General features: G+C 39.2%; 1 protein-coding gene across 1 annotated transcript in view; it reads right to left on the bottom strand.

The window, feature by feature from the left end:
• The window catches only part of ND-39 (NADH:ubiquinone oxidoreductase subunit 39), an 83,996-nt gene extending 66,160 nt beyond the window's left edge, over positions 1-17,836 (bottom strand). Inside the window, exons 1-2 of the mRNA XM_067144217.2 lie at positions 17,725-17,836; positions 11,521-11,729 (exon numbers count right to left, since the gene is read on the bottom strand). Of these exons, the coding sequence (XP_067000318.2) occupies positions 11,521-11,729; positions 17,725-17,767 (252 nt within the window). The 5' untranslated portion in view covers positions 17,768-17,836. The remainder of the gene's footprint in view (positions 1-11,520; positions 11,730-17,724) is intronic.
• Between the last annotated feature and the right edge of the window lie 348 nt (positions 17,837-18,184).

Raw genomic sequence — 18,184 nt, 5'->3', positions numbered from 1 at the left:
TTCAGAGGGAATATCATCAATTCCAGGTGCCTTGTTCCTATTGAGGTCACTCACAGCTCTGTCAAACTCTGACCTCAAAATTGGGTCTCCCATTTCATCAGCATTAATAGCCTCTTCATGTTCCAGAACCAAATTATCTACATCTTTACCTTGATACAACTGTTGGATATGCTCCTGCCATCTTTCTGCCTTGTCTTCTTTCCCTAGAAGTGGCTTTCCATCTGAGCTCTTAATATTCATACACCTAGATTTCCTTTCTCCAAAGGTTTCCTTGATTTTCCTGTATGCAGCATCTACATTTCCCAGGACCATACAGCCTTCAACATCCTTGCACTTCTCCTTCAGCCATTCTTCCTTAGCTACCTTGCACTTTCTATCCACTTGATTCTTTAATCGCCTGTATTCTTTTCTCCCCTCTTCATTTCTAGCATTCTTGTATTTTCGTCGTTCATCAATCAGGTCTAGTATCTCCTGAGTTATCCACTGATTCTTAGTTGATCTTTTCTTCCTTCCTAACATTTCTTCAGCAGCCCTACTGACTTCATTTTTCATGACTCTCCACTCTTCCTCTATAGTGTTTCCTTCAGCCTTTTCATTTAGTCCTTGTGCAACATATTTCTGGAAGCAATCCCTCACACTCTTCTCTTTCAACTTGTCTAGATCCCATCTTTTTGCATTCTTTCCTTTCTTCAATTTCTTCAACTTCAGATGGCATTTCATGACCAACAAGTTGTGGTCAGAGTCCACATCTGCTCCCGGGAAAGTTTTGCAATCCAACACCTGGTTTCTGAATCTTTGCCTAATCATAATGAAGTCTATTTGATACCTTCCAGTGTCTCCAGGTCTCGTCCACGTATACAGCCGTCGTTTGTGGTGTTTGAACCAAGTATTGGCAAGCACTAAATTATGATCAGTGCAGAATTCAACCAGCCGACTTCCTCTTTCGTTCCTTTGTCCCAATCCAAATTCTCCTACTGTACTACCTTCTCTTCCTTGGCCTACCACTGCATTCCAGTCTCCCATCACAATTAGATTCTCGTCACCTTTTACATATTGTATTAAATCTTCTATCTCCTCATATATTCTTTCGATTTCTTCATCATCCGCTAAACTAGTAGGCACATAGACCTGCATTATTGTGGTGGGCATTGGTTTGGTGTCTATCTTGACGACAATAATTCTTGCTGGTCGTAGTACCTTACCCGCTGCCCTATTTTCTTATTCATTATTAAACCAACTCCTGCATTTCCCCTGTTTGATTTTGTGTTGATAATTCGGTAGTCGCCTGACCAAAAATCTTGTTCTTCCTGCCAACGTACTTCACTTATACCAACTACATCTAACTTTAGCCTATCCATCTCCCTTTTCAGATTCTCTAACCTACCACAACGATTCAAACTTCTAACATTCCACGCTCCGACTCGCAGAATGTCAGTATCCATCTTCCTGATGATCGCCCCCTCTCGTGTAGTCCCCACCCGGAGATCCGAATGGGGGACTAGTTTAGCTCCAGAATATTTTACCCGGGAGGAAGCCATCATCAGTACATCATTCATACAGAGAGAGCTGCATGTCCTCGGGATGTAGCAGTATCAACACAGCTAAGCCATGTTGAGTATTATTACAAGGCCGTATCAGTCACTCATCTAGACTGCCGCCCTTGCAACTACCGAAAGGCTGCTACCCCCCTTTAGGTGTTAGCTAGGGAAATTCAAAATAAAATTTCCTGTTATATCAAAGAAAAACTTTGTTCTGAAAGGAAAAATAGATTTCAACACCTGTTGAAGTGTGCGGCTGATGGCACCAGCTTTAGCAGAGATACAATATCTGAATTGTTTTATAGAAATAATATTGTTCCTATTGATTTTGTCTGCAACCTTAAGAAAATTCTTAATGAGGAACAACCCAACATTAACTCACTCTTTCTCTATGGACCAAGTAACACAGGAAAGAGTTTTGTAGTGCAGAGCATTGCCGCACACTTCGTGACTGGGTATGCCTCTAGTGTAGGTTCACTGTCAGAGTTTGCATTTGAAAATTTTCTTAATAAATCTCTCATTGTAATCGAAGAACCATTTTTGGTGGAGTCGACTTGCGAGGATATGAAATCTGTTCTTGCTGGCGCTCCTATTCAGATTTCCAAAAAGTACACAACAAAACAGGATTTGCTTCACACACCTGTGTTAATATCGGGTAATTCTGAATTTCTGGGTAACGCGTACTTAAGTAAACGTGACGAGCAAGCCTTGGCTAACCGCATGGTGAAATACAACTCACATGTGCCTTTTTCGTGCGTGAAACAAATCACACCGAACCAATTTGCTGATTGGGTCATTTATATCCTCAGGACCTCACCATGTTGAAATCGGGTGGGACTTTGGCTCGGAAACGGTTCATCGACGAAGGCAGTGCTGAGGAACCGTCTGCACAACGGGTGAAACGGGAAGCTGGATCTACTGGTGGTACAGGCAAGTTCCACAAAATTGATTGATGACTACTACTTTTGTGAGTTCGAGAACAGAGATCCATTTAAACAAACCTATTCAATTGGGCTTTGCGATCTGAGAATTTGCAAAATTAGAAATTTATTCTTTCATATTTCACATTTTGCACGTATTTGGCGAGAATGCCTGCTTACTGTATACTGATACAGATAGCTTACTGTGACATTTTCAGTCTCAGTCTCAACGCTCGCATCCATTGCTAACTATGATGCGAAACGCATGGTTGAGCTCCAAACTGGACTATGAAAAGTGGGTTTTCTTTGTATCTTGAAGACAAACTCTTCCTTTTTCCGTGTTACATTTATGTCTAAAAAGTTAATGGAGCTTTCTTTTTCTTTCTCTAATGTAAACTTTACTCCCATTACAATAAAGAACTACTCATTGCACCCAGAATCGCAAAAAAGGTCAGCTTATTACAGTTACATATATAGAGCGTTTAATATACCCCTTACACACACAGAAAGAGAAAAAGAACTACTCTTTATTCGCAAACAAGCCCAATACAACAGTTCTGAACCAAAAATAATAAACAAAATAATCGGTAAATTCAAACAGAAATTACAAACTAACCTAAAACCCAAAACAAAAAAGAAAGACAAATACGCCAAGTTCACGTTCAATAACCCTAACTTATACACAGTAACCAATTTGTTTAGAAAATATAATTATAAGATCGCATGTTCAACCAGCAATAACACAAAGCATAAATTATTTAATTACAATAGTGTTAATTCCCTAGGAAAAAACAAACATTCTGAATCAGGAGTTTATAAATTGAAGTGTCACCAATGCAAAAAAAGTTATGTCGGACAAACAGGGCACAGTTTTACTGTAAGATACCAGGAGCATGTCAACGCTGAAAGACATAAAAAAATTTCCGCGATGGGCCAACACATGAGTTCAACCAGACATCAATCCACAACCATAGAGCAGGATTTAACTATACTGCATAAAATAAACAAAGAAGCTCTCCTTAATACATGAGAAAATCTATACATTTATTTAGAACAAAAAAGCAATCAGGACAATAACCTAAATGAAACTATTGACATTAGAAACCCTAAAAATTCTTTCACACTGCATTACTATGTGATATTGTAAAAACAGACAGAATGAATCTAGGGATCCTGTCCTGTTTATAATGTCCATCAGCTCCACAGATATTCAACAACTGTGCCCATTTTTAATTATTTGTTGAATTATTTGTAGCTTGGTTACTTACAACACTAGATAAGCCTTCTATCTGGAGAGCCGCAAACTGGCTTTGGAGTTCATTCGCAGCATCATTTCTGGTTTCATTTTCTTTTACACAAAATAACAGGAAACTTTCCCAAAAAGAAATTAACAGAAGAAAACTGAGCTGCTTCAATGCCATCAAGTTTAAGCAACCTGTGCATGTTTTAGCACATCGTTCTTAAAAGGGAACTTTTTAACCATGTAGTTACAGGCTGCACAGATATAGTTTTTCACTGATGAGAAAAGCAGAGATTTGTCTTCATCTTGTAACACCTTAACCAAGTTTGAGGTTTGAATGCCAATTACCAGTTCATCATCCTTCAAAGAGTAGGGCCTACATGGATATCTCTAAAGGACAGTATTGACCTTATCAAATGATGGGATAGTCACATTTAAAAAGTACAAAATGCTCTGTTTAGGTCAGAGGAAAGAAACATAAGTTTTTCTTCACGAGATGTAGTGGGATTGACGTTTCTGAGAACAGGTGAGTCACGTTTGGAAGAACACACCATTCTTTTGGTAGTATTCCCAGTCAAAGACTAACGATTGAATGAATATAAATCAGAGCAAAGTATCAAATATTCACTGGTCACAGCGTGTTTTGGCGGCATGCGGAAGCTTGTTCCGGTGCAAATTTTAAAAAGAGGATCTTGGTACGTAAAATCATAAAATATTATAGTTCATCCATTAAACTGTAAAACACAGTCTTTCCGTAAATTTTACGGACAAATCATATAAGTTGGCATGTATGCTATATACATCAAGAAATTCCACACGTAACCAGACTTAGATTCACACAGTTCAAATGATTTCATACTGAATCTTGAGCGCTTAGACGGTCTGAAAACTTTCCACGACAAACATCCCTTCCACAACATAAGAGACTCATCTAGAGACACATCCCTTTCGGGTGTGTACACACTTCGGAATCTGCTTTCAAGTGGTCCACAATAGGTTTCAATTTGTAGAGTTTCTTCGGAACACATGTGGCTTCATCGTATGCTTCGTTATCAACAAGTGTAAGAATTTGAGGAGGAGATGAAATCTTCTTCAGAGAACAGCTCCAAAAATATTGGGGTCTCTAATATTTGTCTACGAGAAAAGTAGCTCTTGTTGTTAGGTAGCTGATGAATGCCTTGCAAGAGAAAGAATGCAAGTCAAGTCATAATTTCATCCTTATTCGTGTCAGTCCACCGATTCACTCTCGAATATAGTTTCAAGGTTGGCGTGCTTTCTAAAAACTGTTGAACATACCGGTTGATTTCCCTACTTATTAGTTTCCGCTAATTCAGGATTGACAAACAATTGAAAATATTCTAGCAGATTATTTATGTCTTCATTTTGTACATTTAGTCCAGGTTGGACCGTAAATGTAAATCTCGGCCGTTCAGATCCTACCTTTGTACATACACTGAGCTGAATATCACTACTAGTGCTACCGTCACGTTAACTTGAGTAGCTTTTACCATTGCACTCACTATCTCCTGACATTTCAACATTAGTCTCACTATCAGATGACACATCACACTCCGAATTGTCACAGTGTAACAAATCAAACAGTTCTTCTAGCAGAAGTTTCTGAGCTATGTTTGCACCTGCCATAATGCACTATCTACCACTCTCAGCAGCCTGGCAGCCAGTACAGGCTGGCTGCCAGCTGGGTGCAGAACGAAAGCATTTTGCCTGGTCACGTGGTTTTAGAAGAGTGCTGCTGTAGGCAAAGCTCGAAACTACAGTAACATACATGCACAAAGGGAAGCGATCTCGGATCCTACGACGAAATAAGTCGTCATACCCATCGCTGAAAGACATTTACGTGTTGACAGAAGATTCTGCCATGGCCACTTAGGAAGCCATGCGGCTATGGCGATTTATTCCATCATTACCGCTTGAAAGGTTAATGTTAAGTCTAAGTTTGCTTTTCATACTAGCCACCTCTGCACTACAACACTAAGAACTTCACAGTGCACAAGCTTTAGTAAGACTCGAGTGAGTGGTCCTTGGCTAAACTACTGTACGGGAAGAAACAAAACACTCTGTATGCAGGAGGGTTACCACCTGCGCTGACCGGTTTTCTACAAAAGATGAGACGTGAAAGTGGCCTTGAAGACAGGCGCAGTGTAAAAACGGGTTTTGAAAGGTTGGGAGCTTTTTCTTTGTACGCACTCTACTAGCATTAAAAGAAATAAGTTTCATAATGATAGATCCGTATTGAACTGTGATTACAATAGAGTAAAATAATATATTATTATTATTGGTCCACCTTTTCAATACAAAATGAAAATTACATAGGGACTAGTTTCAACCTAGTAATAGGTCATCATCAGCCTGAAGTAAATTAAAGCGTAAATATCGAAGAAAACATAAACAATGTAAACACAAGTACAGTCTTTTTAAAGGTACATACCATGTGGGAAGTTGAGTAGAGATATATTAAAAATAATAACTCTTCCAATTGACGAAGCACTGAGCGGAAGTTATGTAAAGTTCGGTGCGCCGTATATTATAAAAGACCACTGTGCACTAAATGATGTAATAAAGAAGAAGAAGCCAGCATTCAACCTACTATTCTTCTTTATTACATCATTTAGTGCACAGTGGTCTTTTATAATATACGGCGCACCGAACTTTACATAACTTCCGCTCAGTGCTTCGTCAATTGGAAGAGTTATTTTTAATATATCTCTACTCAACTTCCCACATGGTAAGTACCTTTAAAAAGACTGTACTTGTGTTTACATTGTTTATGTTTTCTTCGATATTTACGCTTTAATTTACTTCAGGCTGATGATGACCTATTACTAGGTCGAAACTAGTCCCTATGTAATTTTCATTTTGTATTGAAAAGGTGGACCAATAATAATATATTATTTTACTCTACTAGCATACTTGAAAACAAAATCCTTGAAAACAAATGTGATAACAAACCGAATTCATGGTCACAATAAATGAAGATTTTCAATGTTTTCAATGTTCCAGTATATTTCCATATGGGACTTCGTAAAAGTGATTATATAATACGGTTGATAACATTATCTGTGATTACAATAAACGGCGACCACTGTACATCTCCTAATATGACCCAAAAAAAAATGATAAATAATTACAAGTTGAGAGATTTTTATGGCTAGTAAAATATTCAAGGGCAAAGGGTTAATAACTGATGCGAAATTTTCTTGAGGTATTATATGCTGGGTTATATTGTGCAGTGCCAGTGCTTAGCACATTTCTATGGTACAATTTATCTGCCATTATATCTAGGCTCAATACACTAAAATGTCGCTGTAACAAATGCAGAATAACAATATATTCAGAATTGCAAATTATTTTTAGGTTCCATCCGTTTTCCATACTTAATATGTTAAAACATTGCAACAAATTTTAAACTTTTAGTACTGTATAAAAAATTCAAATTTTGCCCTTTTACCTAAATTTAAATTGAATAGTAAAAGAGAGCGTGGCTCTGAGAATGAGAATCAAGAACAACACAACTCATTAGACGAAGATGAGATGTGCGACATGTTTCTACCTTTCCCATCTTGACAGCAATTTGTACTTTCCGGTGCTTCTGGTATAAAAATGGATTTCAATGACAAATTTTCTGGAATATTTTGAACAGCTTATGGATGGTTTTCCAACTTATTACTGAACAAACCAATATATATATATATATATATTACTACGTCGAAACTAGTCCCTATGTAATTTTCATTTTGTATTGAAAAGGTGGACCAATAATAATATATTATTTTACTCTACTAGCATACTTGAAAACAAAATATATATATATTCGAAGAAATTTTTGGAAGCCCATCCAAATTTGAAAACACGGTCATGAGTGCAAGACTGGGAGAACACAAATCCAACGGAAATAAAACTCCGATTGGACTTCTGATGCTCTAGGAAATAGTACATAAACCAGAAAACACAGTATGTACTTCTCAAAATGGGAATGTCTTGCAGCAACTCCTTACTTCTCCAAAACAATGTCTGATAAAAGATTTCATCTCCTGAAGTTTCTCCACATCTTTGACAACTCCAAATTTGATCCCCATCTGCCCAACAAAAACACTATGAAATCCAGTCTGTACTTCACAATCTAAAATGTAAATTTTCTGCCGTGTACACTCTTGAACAAACCATCTGTGTTGATGAGTCCCTCTTTCAATGGAAAAGATGACTTATTTCCGGCTATCTATGGACTTTCAAAATTTGTACTGGCAAGGACATTGTGTATGGACAGACATATTCAAGAGAGAAAATTTAATTCAAAATTGTTCTAGAATTAACTCATGAAATCCTTGAAAGGCCAATGTGTATTTTGACAAGTGGTATACCAATCCAAAACCAGTACACAGACTAAGCATCAGAAACACTGATACTGAGGAGACTGAGAAGAAAGAATTCCCAGACACAGTAAAGAGGGTGAAACAGTAGATGGAACAAGCAATTGCTTTTTTTTTTTTTTTTTTTTGCTAGGGGCTTTACGTCGCACCGACACAGATGGGTCTTATGGCGACGATGGTACAGGAAAGGGCTAGGAGTTGGAAGGAAGCGGCCGTGGCCTTAATTAAGGTACAGCCCCAGCATTTGCCTGGTGTGAAAATGGGAAACCACGGAAAACCATCTTCAGGGCTGCCGATAGTGGGATTCGAACCTACTATCTCCCGGTTGCAAGCTCACAGCCACGCGCCTCTACGCGCACAGCCAACTCGCCCGGTACAAGCAATTGCAGCTGTCTGCAAGAAGCAAATGGTCATGAAATAGAAAGACAAAAGAGATGTTACCTTAATAAGCACCATCCGTTAGGACAGCATGAAGGATGTTCAAACTACGAAAGGAGTAGTGAAAAAAACCATCCCTTGTTCTAGATAACAAAAATAACATGGGAGGAGTAGGTAGACACAGATGGCAAAGTTTCCACCTTGAAAATGGCTAGAGAACATACTATCAGAAGATGTTCTGCTACCTGCTGGATTTGGTGTGCTTGAAGAAAGGAAGATACCTAAGTAGAATGAATTTACAGCTGACCTTGGCAGAGAACTTATCTTCACTTGGAGGAGCCAAAACACATTGCTGACCTTCCCACCTATTCTGTCATATAACAACAATCAGCTGAAATAATACACAGGGCAGGTTACTCCAAGCACTACAAAAATACCACGTTAAACGGTTAATGAAAGTACAGCTCCACCTTTTGACTGGTGTGGAAATAGGAAACCACTGAAAACAGATTTCATGGCTGCCAACAATGGCTTATAGATAGGTGCAATTACTGCTTTTGTCCAATCAGAAGGTATCTTACTAAAACTCTATGCTAAACTTATTAATCTATGAAGCCATTTCATCCCAGCCTTCCCACTATACTTCACCATTTCAGGTCTAATTTCAACTATTCTTGCTGTTTTATGACAATAGTGTTTTCTTTTATCATCCTCTCAACTTCATCAAGTGTAATTTCACCAACAGAATTGTCCTCCTTCCCATGAGCTTGGTTGTTCAAGATGTCACCAGGAAGATTTGCTTTCACACTGAGAAGATTTAAAACATATTCCTTCCACCTGTCCAGTGATTCCCTGGGATCTATTGAGTTCACCTGAATTACCCAAACCACTATTAATTTCTTTTTTCTCTTCCCTTCCTAAGATACTTTATTACTGTCCAGAAAGGTTCCCCTACTGCTTGACCTAGCCTTTCCAGATATTTAACAAAACCTTCCCACGACTTCCTTTTGGATTCAATAACTTACAATTTGTTTCGCTCTGTTTCTGTCATGTACGTACAATTCACTGTCTGTATCAGTCCTTGTTTGGAGCCATTTCTGATATACCTTCTTTCCACATTTACAGCTACTCTCCCTTCATAATTACACCAATATGTTTGCTTTTTCTCCATCTTTACAAACAGTTGTTCCTAAGCATTCCCTTGCTGTTTCTACTACTACAGCATCCCTGTATGCCATCCATTCTTTCTATATCCTGAACATGCTTACTGTCTACTGTTTGGAACTTTTCACTAATCACATCCATGTACTAATGTCTAATTTCCTCGTCCTGGAGATTTTCTACCCTTATTTGTCTGCAGAAAAATGTCAAATTTATCCTAGACCTAGAGATACTTAGTTCACTACAGATCAGATATTGGCCTGTATCATCGAAAAATTGCCAGAAAACCCAACATTCCTAACAGATTTCCTGAATTCAAAGTCGGTTAAGATACAGTATTACCCTTCTTTTACACTTTCCAAGAGACCAAGGAATACTGGTGTAAAAGGGGGCAAAATGGAAAAGGGGGAAGTGTTAATTGTGGGAAACAACTTGTACAGGTATATATAAAAAGGCTCTAGAAAAGGAGGTAAATCTTACACAAATGCATATTATTAATTTATAGAGTATTTCAATCTCAACTGATTTACTGTACTTACCTCAAATAAAGGTCCATGTAAATTACTGTACTGAAATTAACTGTTGACTGCACTGCCTTTGTAATTCTGCTCATCCTTTACCCAGGAGAAGGTTACCGGGAGGTGGTTAAAAGCCGGGAACGTAAATGCGGGGTAATACTGTATAGTCTATTATGGATCTGGTGCCCCTACCCTCCCATGGGTAGCAATGAATAGCCTTATGATTGAAGAATGTATTTGTAACTGCTGAACATATACTAGCATAGAAGTCCAGCAAATGCTTCCCATTCCTATTAGCTTCCATGTATTCCCCACATTTACCAATCACCCTTTCATTTCCTTCAGTTATATTTCCAACTCTTGCATTGAAATCTCCCATTAGCACTATTCTAACCTGGCTGTTGACCTTGACTACGAAGTAACTCAATGCTTCAGAAAACTTGTCAACTTCATCCTCATCTGCACCCTTATGATGAATACAATGAGGCCATTCTCATTCTAACTCCTCTAACCGCCAAATCTATCCACATTATTCGCTCATTTCTATGCCGAACAGAAATTATGTTGCATGCCATAGTATTCCTGATGAACAGCGCTACTCCATACTCTGCCACTCCCTCTTTAACAACCGTCAAGTACACTTTATAACTATCTCTTCCTCGCTATCTCCCCTTACCCGAATATCTTTTACTCCTAGCACATTCAGATGCACCCTCCTTGCTGACTGTTCTTTCTTTTTTCCATAAGCCTCATCAATACTGATAGCTTCCAATCGAATTTCATTTCGTCTGCCAAGTTGTTTACAAGGAGTCCCTTGCCTGTCAAATGGAAGTGGGACTCCGTTACTCCCAAAGGTCCTAGGCTTGGTTAAAACATTCTGAGCGTGCTTGGTGAAAATTCTGTGAAACAGGATGCTACCCTTGCTTAGACATATCCAAGTGAGGATCTCTCATCTAACGGGTTAGGGATCACGTGTGGATTGTATAATCCTAGCTGCCTGAGCACAAGGAGGGCCATATCCGAGATGCCCACTCCCATTCCATAATAACTGGTATCCCGAATCTCAGGACCACTTACTATTGCCCATGGTTCACAAACTAGGAAGTGACTACAGTAACCCACAACACGAGCCATGACGAATTAAGAGTGAAAAAAAAAAAAAGCCATAGACTTATTGAAGAGTTGAAAATGTGTTTATAAAAATGGGCAAAATATGCAATTATATGCAACATGAATCAATGTTAAACAAATTTCATTCACACAGGTAATGAAGAAGCATATGGATTACAGACCAGGGAAAAAATATGGAAATGAATTAACTTCTGGGGCCTGATTATAACACATCACAAATGAAAATTAAATGTAACAACATATTACCTGCGTCCCAATCTTGCCCAATCGATTACAAAGATATCGCCCTAAAAATCCACTAGCACCAAACACAGTGGCTACTATTCCATTAAAACTGGAACGTCCACCTGTACCTCTCCTCAAGGCAGATAAATCTGGATTTTTGATTTGTCGGACATCCGTGCTGTAGGGTGAATGGAAGCATGTCAAGCTAGCAGCAGCACCAGTCTGGCTCCCTGAAAAAAAATTAAACACTGTTAAACTCCTATCGCTGCATACTGTATTATTCTCAACTAATAGGTCAATTGGAAATTCAAAACATTGTCCCACAACGCTTCTTACCAATTATTACTAGTTGAAAGCAGACTTTAAGAACTATAAAGACAGAATTGCATAAATCAATATTTTTAGGTAACAAATATTATACCAGAAAAAGTTAGGATAAAGAAGTAGTAATAATAATATACATATGAATATTGAATTTTCACGACCACATTGTAATCGAAAGCGACTTTCAACCTATTAGGTCGTGTTACGTACATTTAGTACGTGATGAAGAGATGTTAAGTACAGTACAAAAATGGCCAACCAGACACCACTGGGATCCAAACCCACGCGAAATCGGGAGGTTGTTCTCCCAGAATGGTAATATAGTAAGTGCAGACTTTCGGCACAATCTGCCATTAAGACCAAGTCGTCAGCATAGGCCACTCTGCTTACATTTCCACCTAACTGAATCCCTTCCTGCCACTTTACACCTTTCAGCAGATGATCCATGTAAACTACGAACAACAAAGGTGAAAGATTACAGCCTTGTCTAAACCCTGTAAGTACCCTGAACCAAGAACTCATTCTACCATCAATTCTCACTGCAGCCCAATTTTCAACATAAATGCATTTGATTGATTTTAATAATCTACCCTTAATTCCATGGCGAACATCTTTTCCCTCAGTACCCTATCAAATGCTTTCTCTAGATCTACAAAACAAACACTCCCCCCGTAACATTTTTCAAGTACCTGATGCATACTGTGATTTGAAACCACACTGGTTTTCATACAACTTCCCCTCAAACCACTGATCACACCCTCCCTTCCAAGACACCAGTGAATACTTTGCCTGGTATACTAATAAATGGGATACCTCGATAGTTGTTGCAATCCTTGTTCCCTTGCTTATAGATGCTGTAGGTGCACTTACTGCTTTTGTCCAATCTGAAGGTACCTTACCAACATTCCATACTAATCTCACTACTCTATGAAGCCATTTCATCCCTGCCTTCCCACTATACTTCAACATTTCAGGTATAATTCCATCTATTCCTGCTGCTTTATGACAATGGAGTTTACATACCAACCTTTCCACTTCCTCAAGCGTAATTTCACCAACATCATTTTCATCCTCCCCACGATCTTGATTGTTTGCGAAACTACCAGGAAGATTTCCTTTTATGTTGGGAAAATTTTCAAAATATTCCCCCCCACCTGTCCAGCAATTCCCTGGGATCCATTGTGAGTTCACCTGAATTACCCAAATCACTGTTCATTTCCATTTTCCTCTCCCTTCCTAAGATTCTTTATTACTGTCCAGAAAGGTTTCCCTGCTGTCTGACCTAACATTTCCAGGTTATTACTAAAATCTTCCCACGACTTCTTTTTGGATTCAAAAACTACTTGTTTCGTTCGGTTTCTTTCGTCTATGTACAATTCCCTGTCTGCATCGGCCCTTGTTTGGAGCCATTTCTGATAAGCCTTCTTTTAACATTTACAAGCTGCTCACACTTCATAATTCCACCAAGATGTTCGCTTTTTTCCCATCTTTACACACAATTGTTCCCAGGCATTACCTTGCCGTTTCTACTACAGTATCCCTGTATGCCACCCATTTTCTTTCTATATCCTGAACCTCCTTAGTGTCTATTGTTTGGAATTTTTCACTAATCACATCCATGTACTAATGTATAATTTCCTCGTACTGAAGATTTTCTAGCCTTACTCGTTTGCAGGCAGATTTCACTTTCTCGATCCTAGGCCTAGAGATACTTAGTTCACTACAGATCAGACAGTGATCTGCATCATGGAAAAATCATGGAAAAATCCGCACATAGTGGATGAATAATCTTATATAGCTGCCAACTAGAAATTGAGCTACTTTTGAGAGTTAGGTGTTACATTCAAAATATCTTCCATAGTGCACTTTATTGGACACAGTCTGCATTGAAGAAGATGAGGTATTGTCTGTGGAGGCCCATATTCACATATCATTGAGTCTACTTGATAATGCCATTTCAACAGATTAGATTTGCAATTTGTAACACCTGAGTGCAGTCTGTTGAGCAATTTCCATATGAACCATCCTTCTGCAGGACTAGCAGGAAGTTCCTCAAATGATGTCATCCATTCTCCAGAACTATAGAGTCTCCCTTGCCATTTATAAAGTTGGACTTGGTGTGCTGTCCCTCAAAGAGCCTCTGTTCTGATGAAACATTTTCTAGAAGCTAGGTGTGAGCATGCTGGCTGGTGGCCATACAGAGGATGAGTTTCAGCTGTGACAGTTTTCCTCTCTCTTTGCTGCTATCTCCCAATGGATGTCAGGAGGTGCAATTCCAGCAGGGCAGCATAACTGAAGTCAATCATCAATCAATGATCTGAATTTAGGACTGTCAACCAGGTGGCAGATATCCTACTAATTAATTACCTAACCTTTTCTTAAATGTTTTCAAAAAACTTGGAAATTTATTGAACATTTCCTTTGATCAATTATTCTGATCACTTGCTCCTTGTCCTATAAATGAATATTTGCCCCAATTTGTTCTCTTTAATACAACTTTTATCTTCATATTATAACCTTTCTTACTTCTAAAAAATCTGCCCAAGCTTATTCGTCTACTAATGTCAAACCACGCCATCTCTCCACTGACAGCTCGAAACATCTACTTAGTCGAGCATCTCATCTCCTTGCTCTCAAGTCTTCCCAGGCCAAAGTTTGCAACATTTTCATAACACTACTCCTTTGATAAAGATTAAATCCCATAGGGAACCTGAAATATTTGTTCCAAAGGAGTAAATTTATAATACCAATATAGTTGGTCCTTTATTGGACATTATAAATTTTCCAACTAACTCATTCCTGGTTGCCAGTGTATCAAGAATGCCAAGTTGGGCTCATCAGTTGGTAAATAGTAAATAGTGGTGTTGTAATTCCACCTCATTATATAGTGCAGGCCACGGTACGCTGCTCGCCTATTGGTCTGCCATGTTGGTTGGGAGTGTCGCTGATTGGCTGTTCCTCGGCCAATGGTTGAAGCATTAAGGAGCCCAATGTACATTGACCTGCCTTGGTGGAGACAGGCAACTGATCACCCGTTGCTTTTTGTTCTGCCTCGGCCATCATATCCTTCAGGATTTAAGGTTTTCAGGATTGGAAACTGGGCTTTGTTTAATACCAACATAAATGGTCCGTTATTGGACATTATTGGGCATCAATTTTTGATGAGACAAAGTCTCTTAGTGCATTGGCACTGCCGGTGGCTCCAGTTAGCCTACGCAGTGGCCTCCACGGTATGCACTAGCCAGCGTATTGGTAGGTGTGCTAGGTACCAACTGATGAGCCCACCCTAGCACACGAGGGTGAAATGCTGGCAACCAGGAATGAGTTAGCTGGAAAATTTATAATGTCCAATAACGGACCATTTATGTTGGTATTATGAATTTACTCATTCAGGACAAATATTTCAGATTCCCTATGGGAATCAACATCTGTATCATCTGATGGCCAAGCAGGCATCAATTTTTGATGAGACAAAGTCTCTTAGTGCACTGGCACTGCCGGTGGCTCCAGTTAGCCTACGCAGTGGCCTCCACGGTATGCACTAGCCAGCGTATTGGTAGGTGTGCTAGGTACCAACTGATGAGCCCACCCTAGCACACGAGGGTGAAACGCTGGCAACCAGGAATGAGTTAGCTGGAAAATTTATAATGTCCAATAACGGACCATTTATGTTGGTATTATGAATTTACTCATTCAGGACAAATATTTCAGATTCCCTATGGGAATCAACATCTGTATCATCTGATGGCCAAGCAGGCATCAATTTTTGATAATGAGACAAAGTCTCTTAGTGCATTGGCACTGCCGGTGGCACCAGTTAGCCTACGCAGTGGCCTCCACGGTATGCACTAGCCAGCGTATTGGTAGGTGTGCTAGGTACCAACTGATGAGCCCACCCTAGCACACGAGGGTGAAACACTGGCAACCAGGAATGAGTTAGCTGGAAAATTTATAATGTCCAATAACGGACCATTTATGTTGGTATTATGAATTTACTCATTCAGGACAAATATTTCAGATTCCCTATGGGAATCAACATCTGTATCATGGGCTTTGTTTACCCATTCTTCTCTAGTGCTGCCAGGATGGCCTTTTTCTGCTTTCTAGTACAGATTTGAGGACGGTGTATAGAAATGTATTTTTGCTTCTTGAGCATATTCTTGATCTGGCTTGGCTCATCTTCGAGCAGTAGAGGTGGGAGCACATCTACGTCTGGCTTATGTTCCTGAATCACCAGTGGTTCATCCATTGCCCACAAGCTCAATCATTATAGGAACGATGGTTTTAAACACAATACAGCGCCCATGTACTGACATGCAAGGATATCAGACTGTAGGTAGTAAAACGAAACATAATATTCCCTTGGACATTGAAAAAAATGAACAAGAAATCAGTTTGTTTCTTAACAAGCACAAGTGAATGGAACGATTAAGATTATTAACTAGAGGGACATTTTTTTATCTATTCAGGGGATTGTAGCTCGCCTGGTCGCCCGCATTGCGAGCCTGACTCCCACAAACACTACCCATACGGTATAATACATTCCAATCCAGGGCTCTCCTAGCACAATGTGTAGCAATGGTGGAGCCCCAGGTGAGTCAGATTTCCCAAGCAGGAGTCCAATTGACCTCTTTCCTGTCCAGCCTACCTTGGTCACCTCTTGTTTAATTCCGATACCAACAATATAGGAAATTAAGGGTTTAAAGAAGGTAAGAGAAGTGGATGCAAAAGATGATACAATACTACTACAAAACAGATTATGGTGGGGCTTAGTTAATTTGCAGACACAGATCAATCGATGGCTAATTTAAAATGACACATACAAATACTCTTGTTGCTCAGATATTTGTCTCCTAAATAGAATCCTCCAGTGCACTGAGAACTTGCCATCACATTCTTCCCACAGTAAACCGAATGGCAGATACTAAAACCAAATCTGGTGAATACTACACGGTACAAAGCGAGAAGAGGAAAAGATTTTGTGAAGTTTCTTTGGAACGCTCAAAATACTCTACATCCCTCTCTTCACATCAGTTCCAACTCTCATAATATACCTCATGAGAAGCAGTAACTGAGATCTTCATATTTCAAAGTTCACATTTTCTGAAAGGGAATTCAGCTACTGCTAATCCTGTTCATAGAGAACGAAAGCAATCCCAATATTTCTCTGAGAAAATACTTCACGGGAGTCGAAAATCAGAAACATCCTCACCAGGAATACTTGATTCAAACACAGCAAAAAATCCAAAGAAAAGCAGCTTGATTTGTTCTGGGTGATTTCTGACAAAAGACTAGCGTTACAAAAATGTTGCAAAATTTGGGCTGGGAAGACTTGGGAGAAAGGAGCCGAGCTGCTCAACTAAGTGGTATGTACAGAGCTGTCGATGGAGAGATGACATGGAATGACATTAGTAGACAAATAAGTTTGAGTGGTGTCTTTAAAAATAGGAAATATCACATTATGTAGATAAAGTAGTGATTCAAGAGGACAAATTGGGACAAATATTCATTTACAGGAAGGAGAGTTAGGGATTGGAATAACGTACCAAGGGAGATGTTCAACAAATTTCCATTTGCAAATCATTTAAGAAAAGTCTAGGAAAACAATAGGAAAGCTGCCACTGGGACGAATGCCCTAAATGCAGATCAGTAGTGATTGATTGATCCAAACAGCGAATAACACCGATATACCCCTCGGCGATATTTTGTACAGTCTTAATGAACATTCTATTATTTCTTTCATAGAAAGAATCGAACTGTGTTTGTCCTGCCCTGCATCTTCGCCGAAATGGTCTACCGCAAACCTATATGGGAATTCTTGTAATAAAGCGTATACAGAATTATCGTGAGAACTCCATTCTAACTGGAGTCAAAAAGTGTAGTCTGATCATTTATACTCACTAGCTAATTGCCCGCTACAACGAATCGTTGCCGTAGCCATCATTCGTAGTTTTGACCCGAACACCCACACTCCCACACAGACCGAGCTACCTAGGTCCACCAGCTGTTTCGCTTCCACTCTGTGTACGTTTCTAGGTATAAGTTTCCCCTCATGGAAACTAAAACTTCCCTCACGAAATGAAAATTTACCTTTAATAACTATATTCTCTTTGTTAAATTTGAATCAGCATTATTTAAGTTTCGTAGAGTGGCTATTGGACCGCCATATTTGAATCTACTTGAAAGCCACGTCCGCCATATTGTAAGCGACCAAATCGAGTGGGCTTGTGATGAAGCAAGTACAGAGGCTGCGGGAATAAATACCGTTTCACAGTTTTCTTTATTAGGGAAGCACTCAAAGATGCGCAATGTCTGTTTAAAAGGACATTAAAAAATACAAGAGTTGGCCGTGCGCGTAGAG

The sequence above is a fragment of the Anabrus simplex genome, chromosome 3, assembly GCF_040414725.1.
Source record: "Anabrus simplex isolate iqAnaSimp1 chromosome 3, ASM4041472v1, whole genome shotgun sequence".
NCBI lineage: Eukaryota > Metazoa > Arthropoda > Insecta > Orthoptera > Tettigoniidae > Anabrus > Anabrus simplex.
Note: the sequence above shows the minus strand (reverse complement) of the source record. Positions and strands in the feature narration are given on the sequence as shown.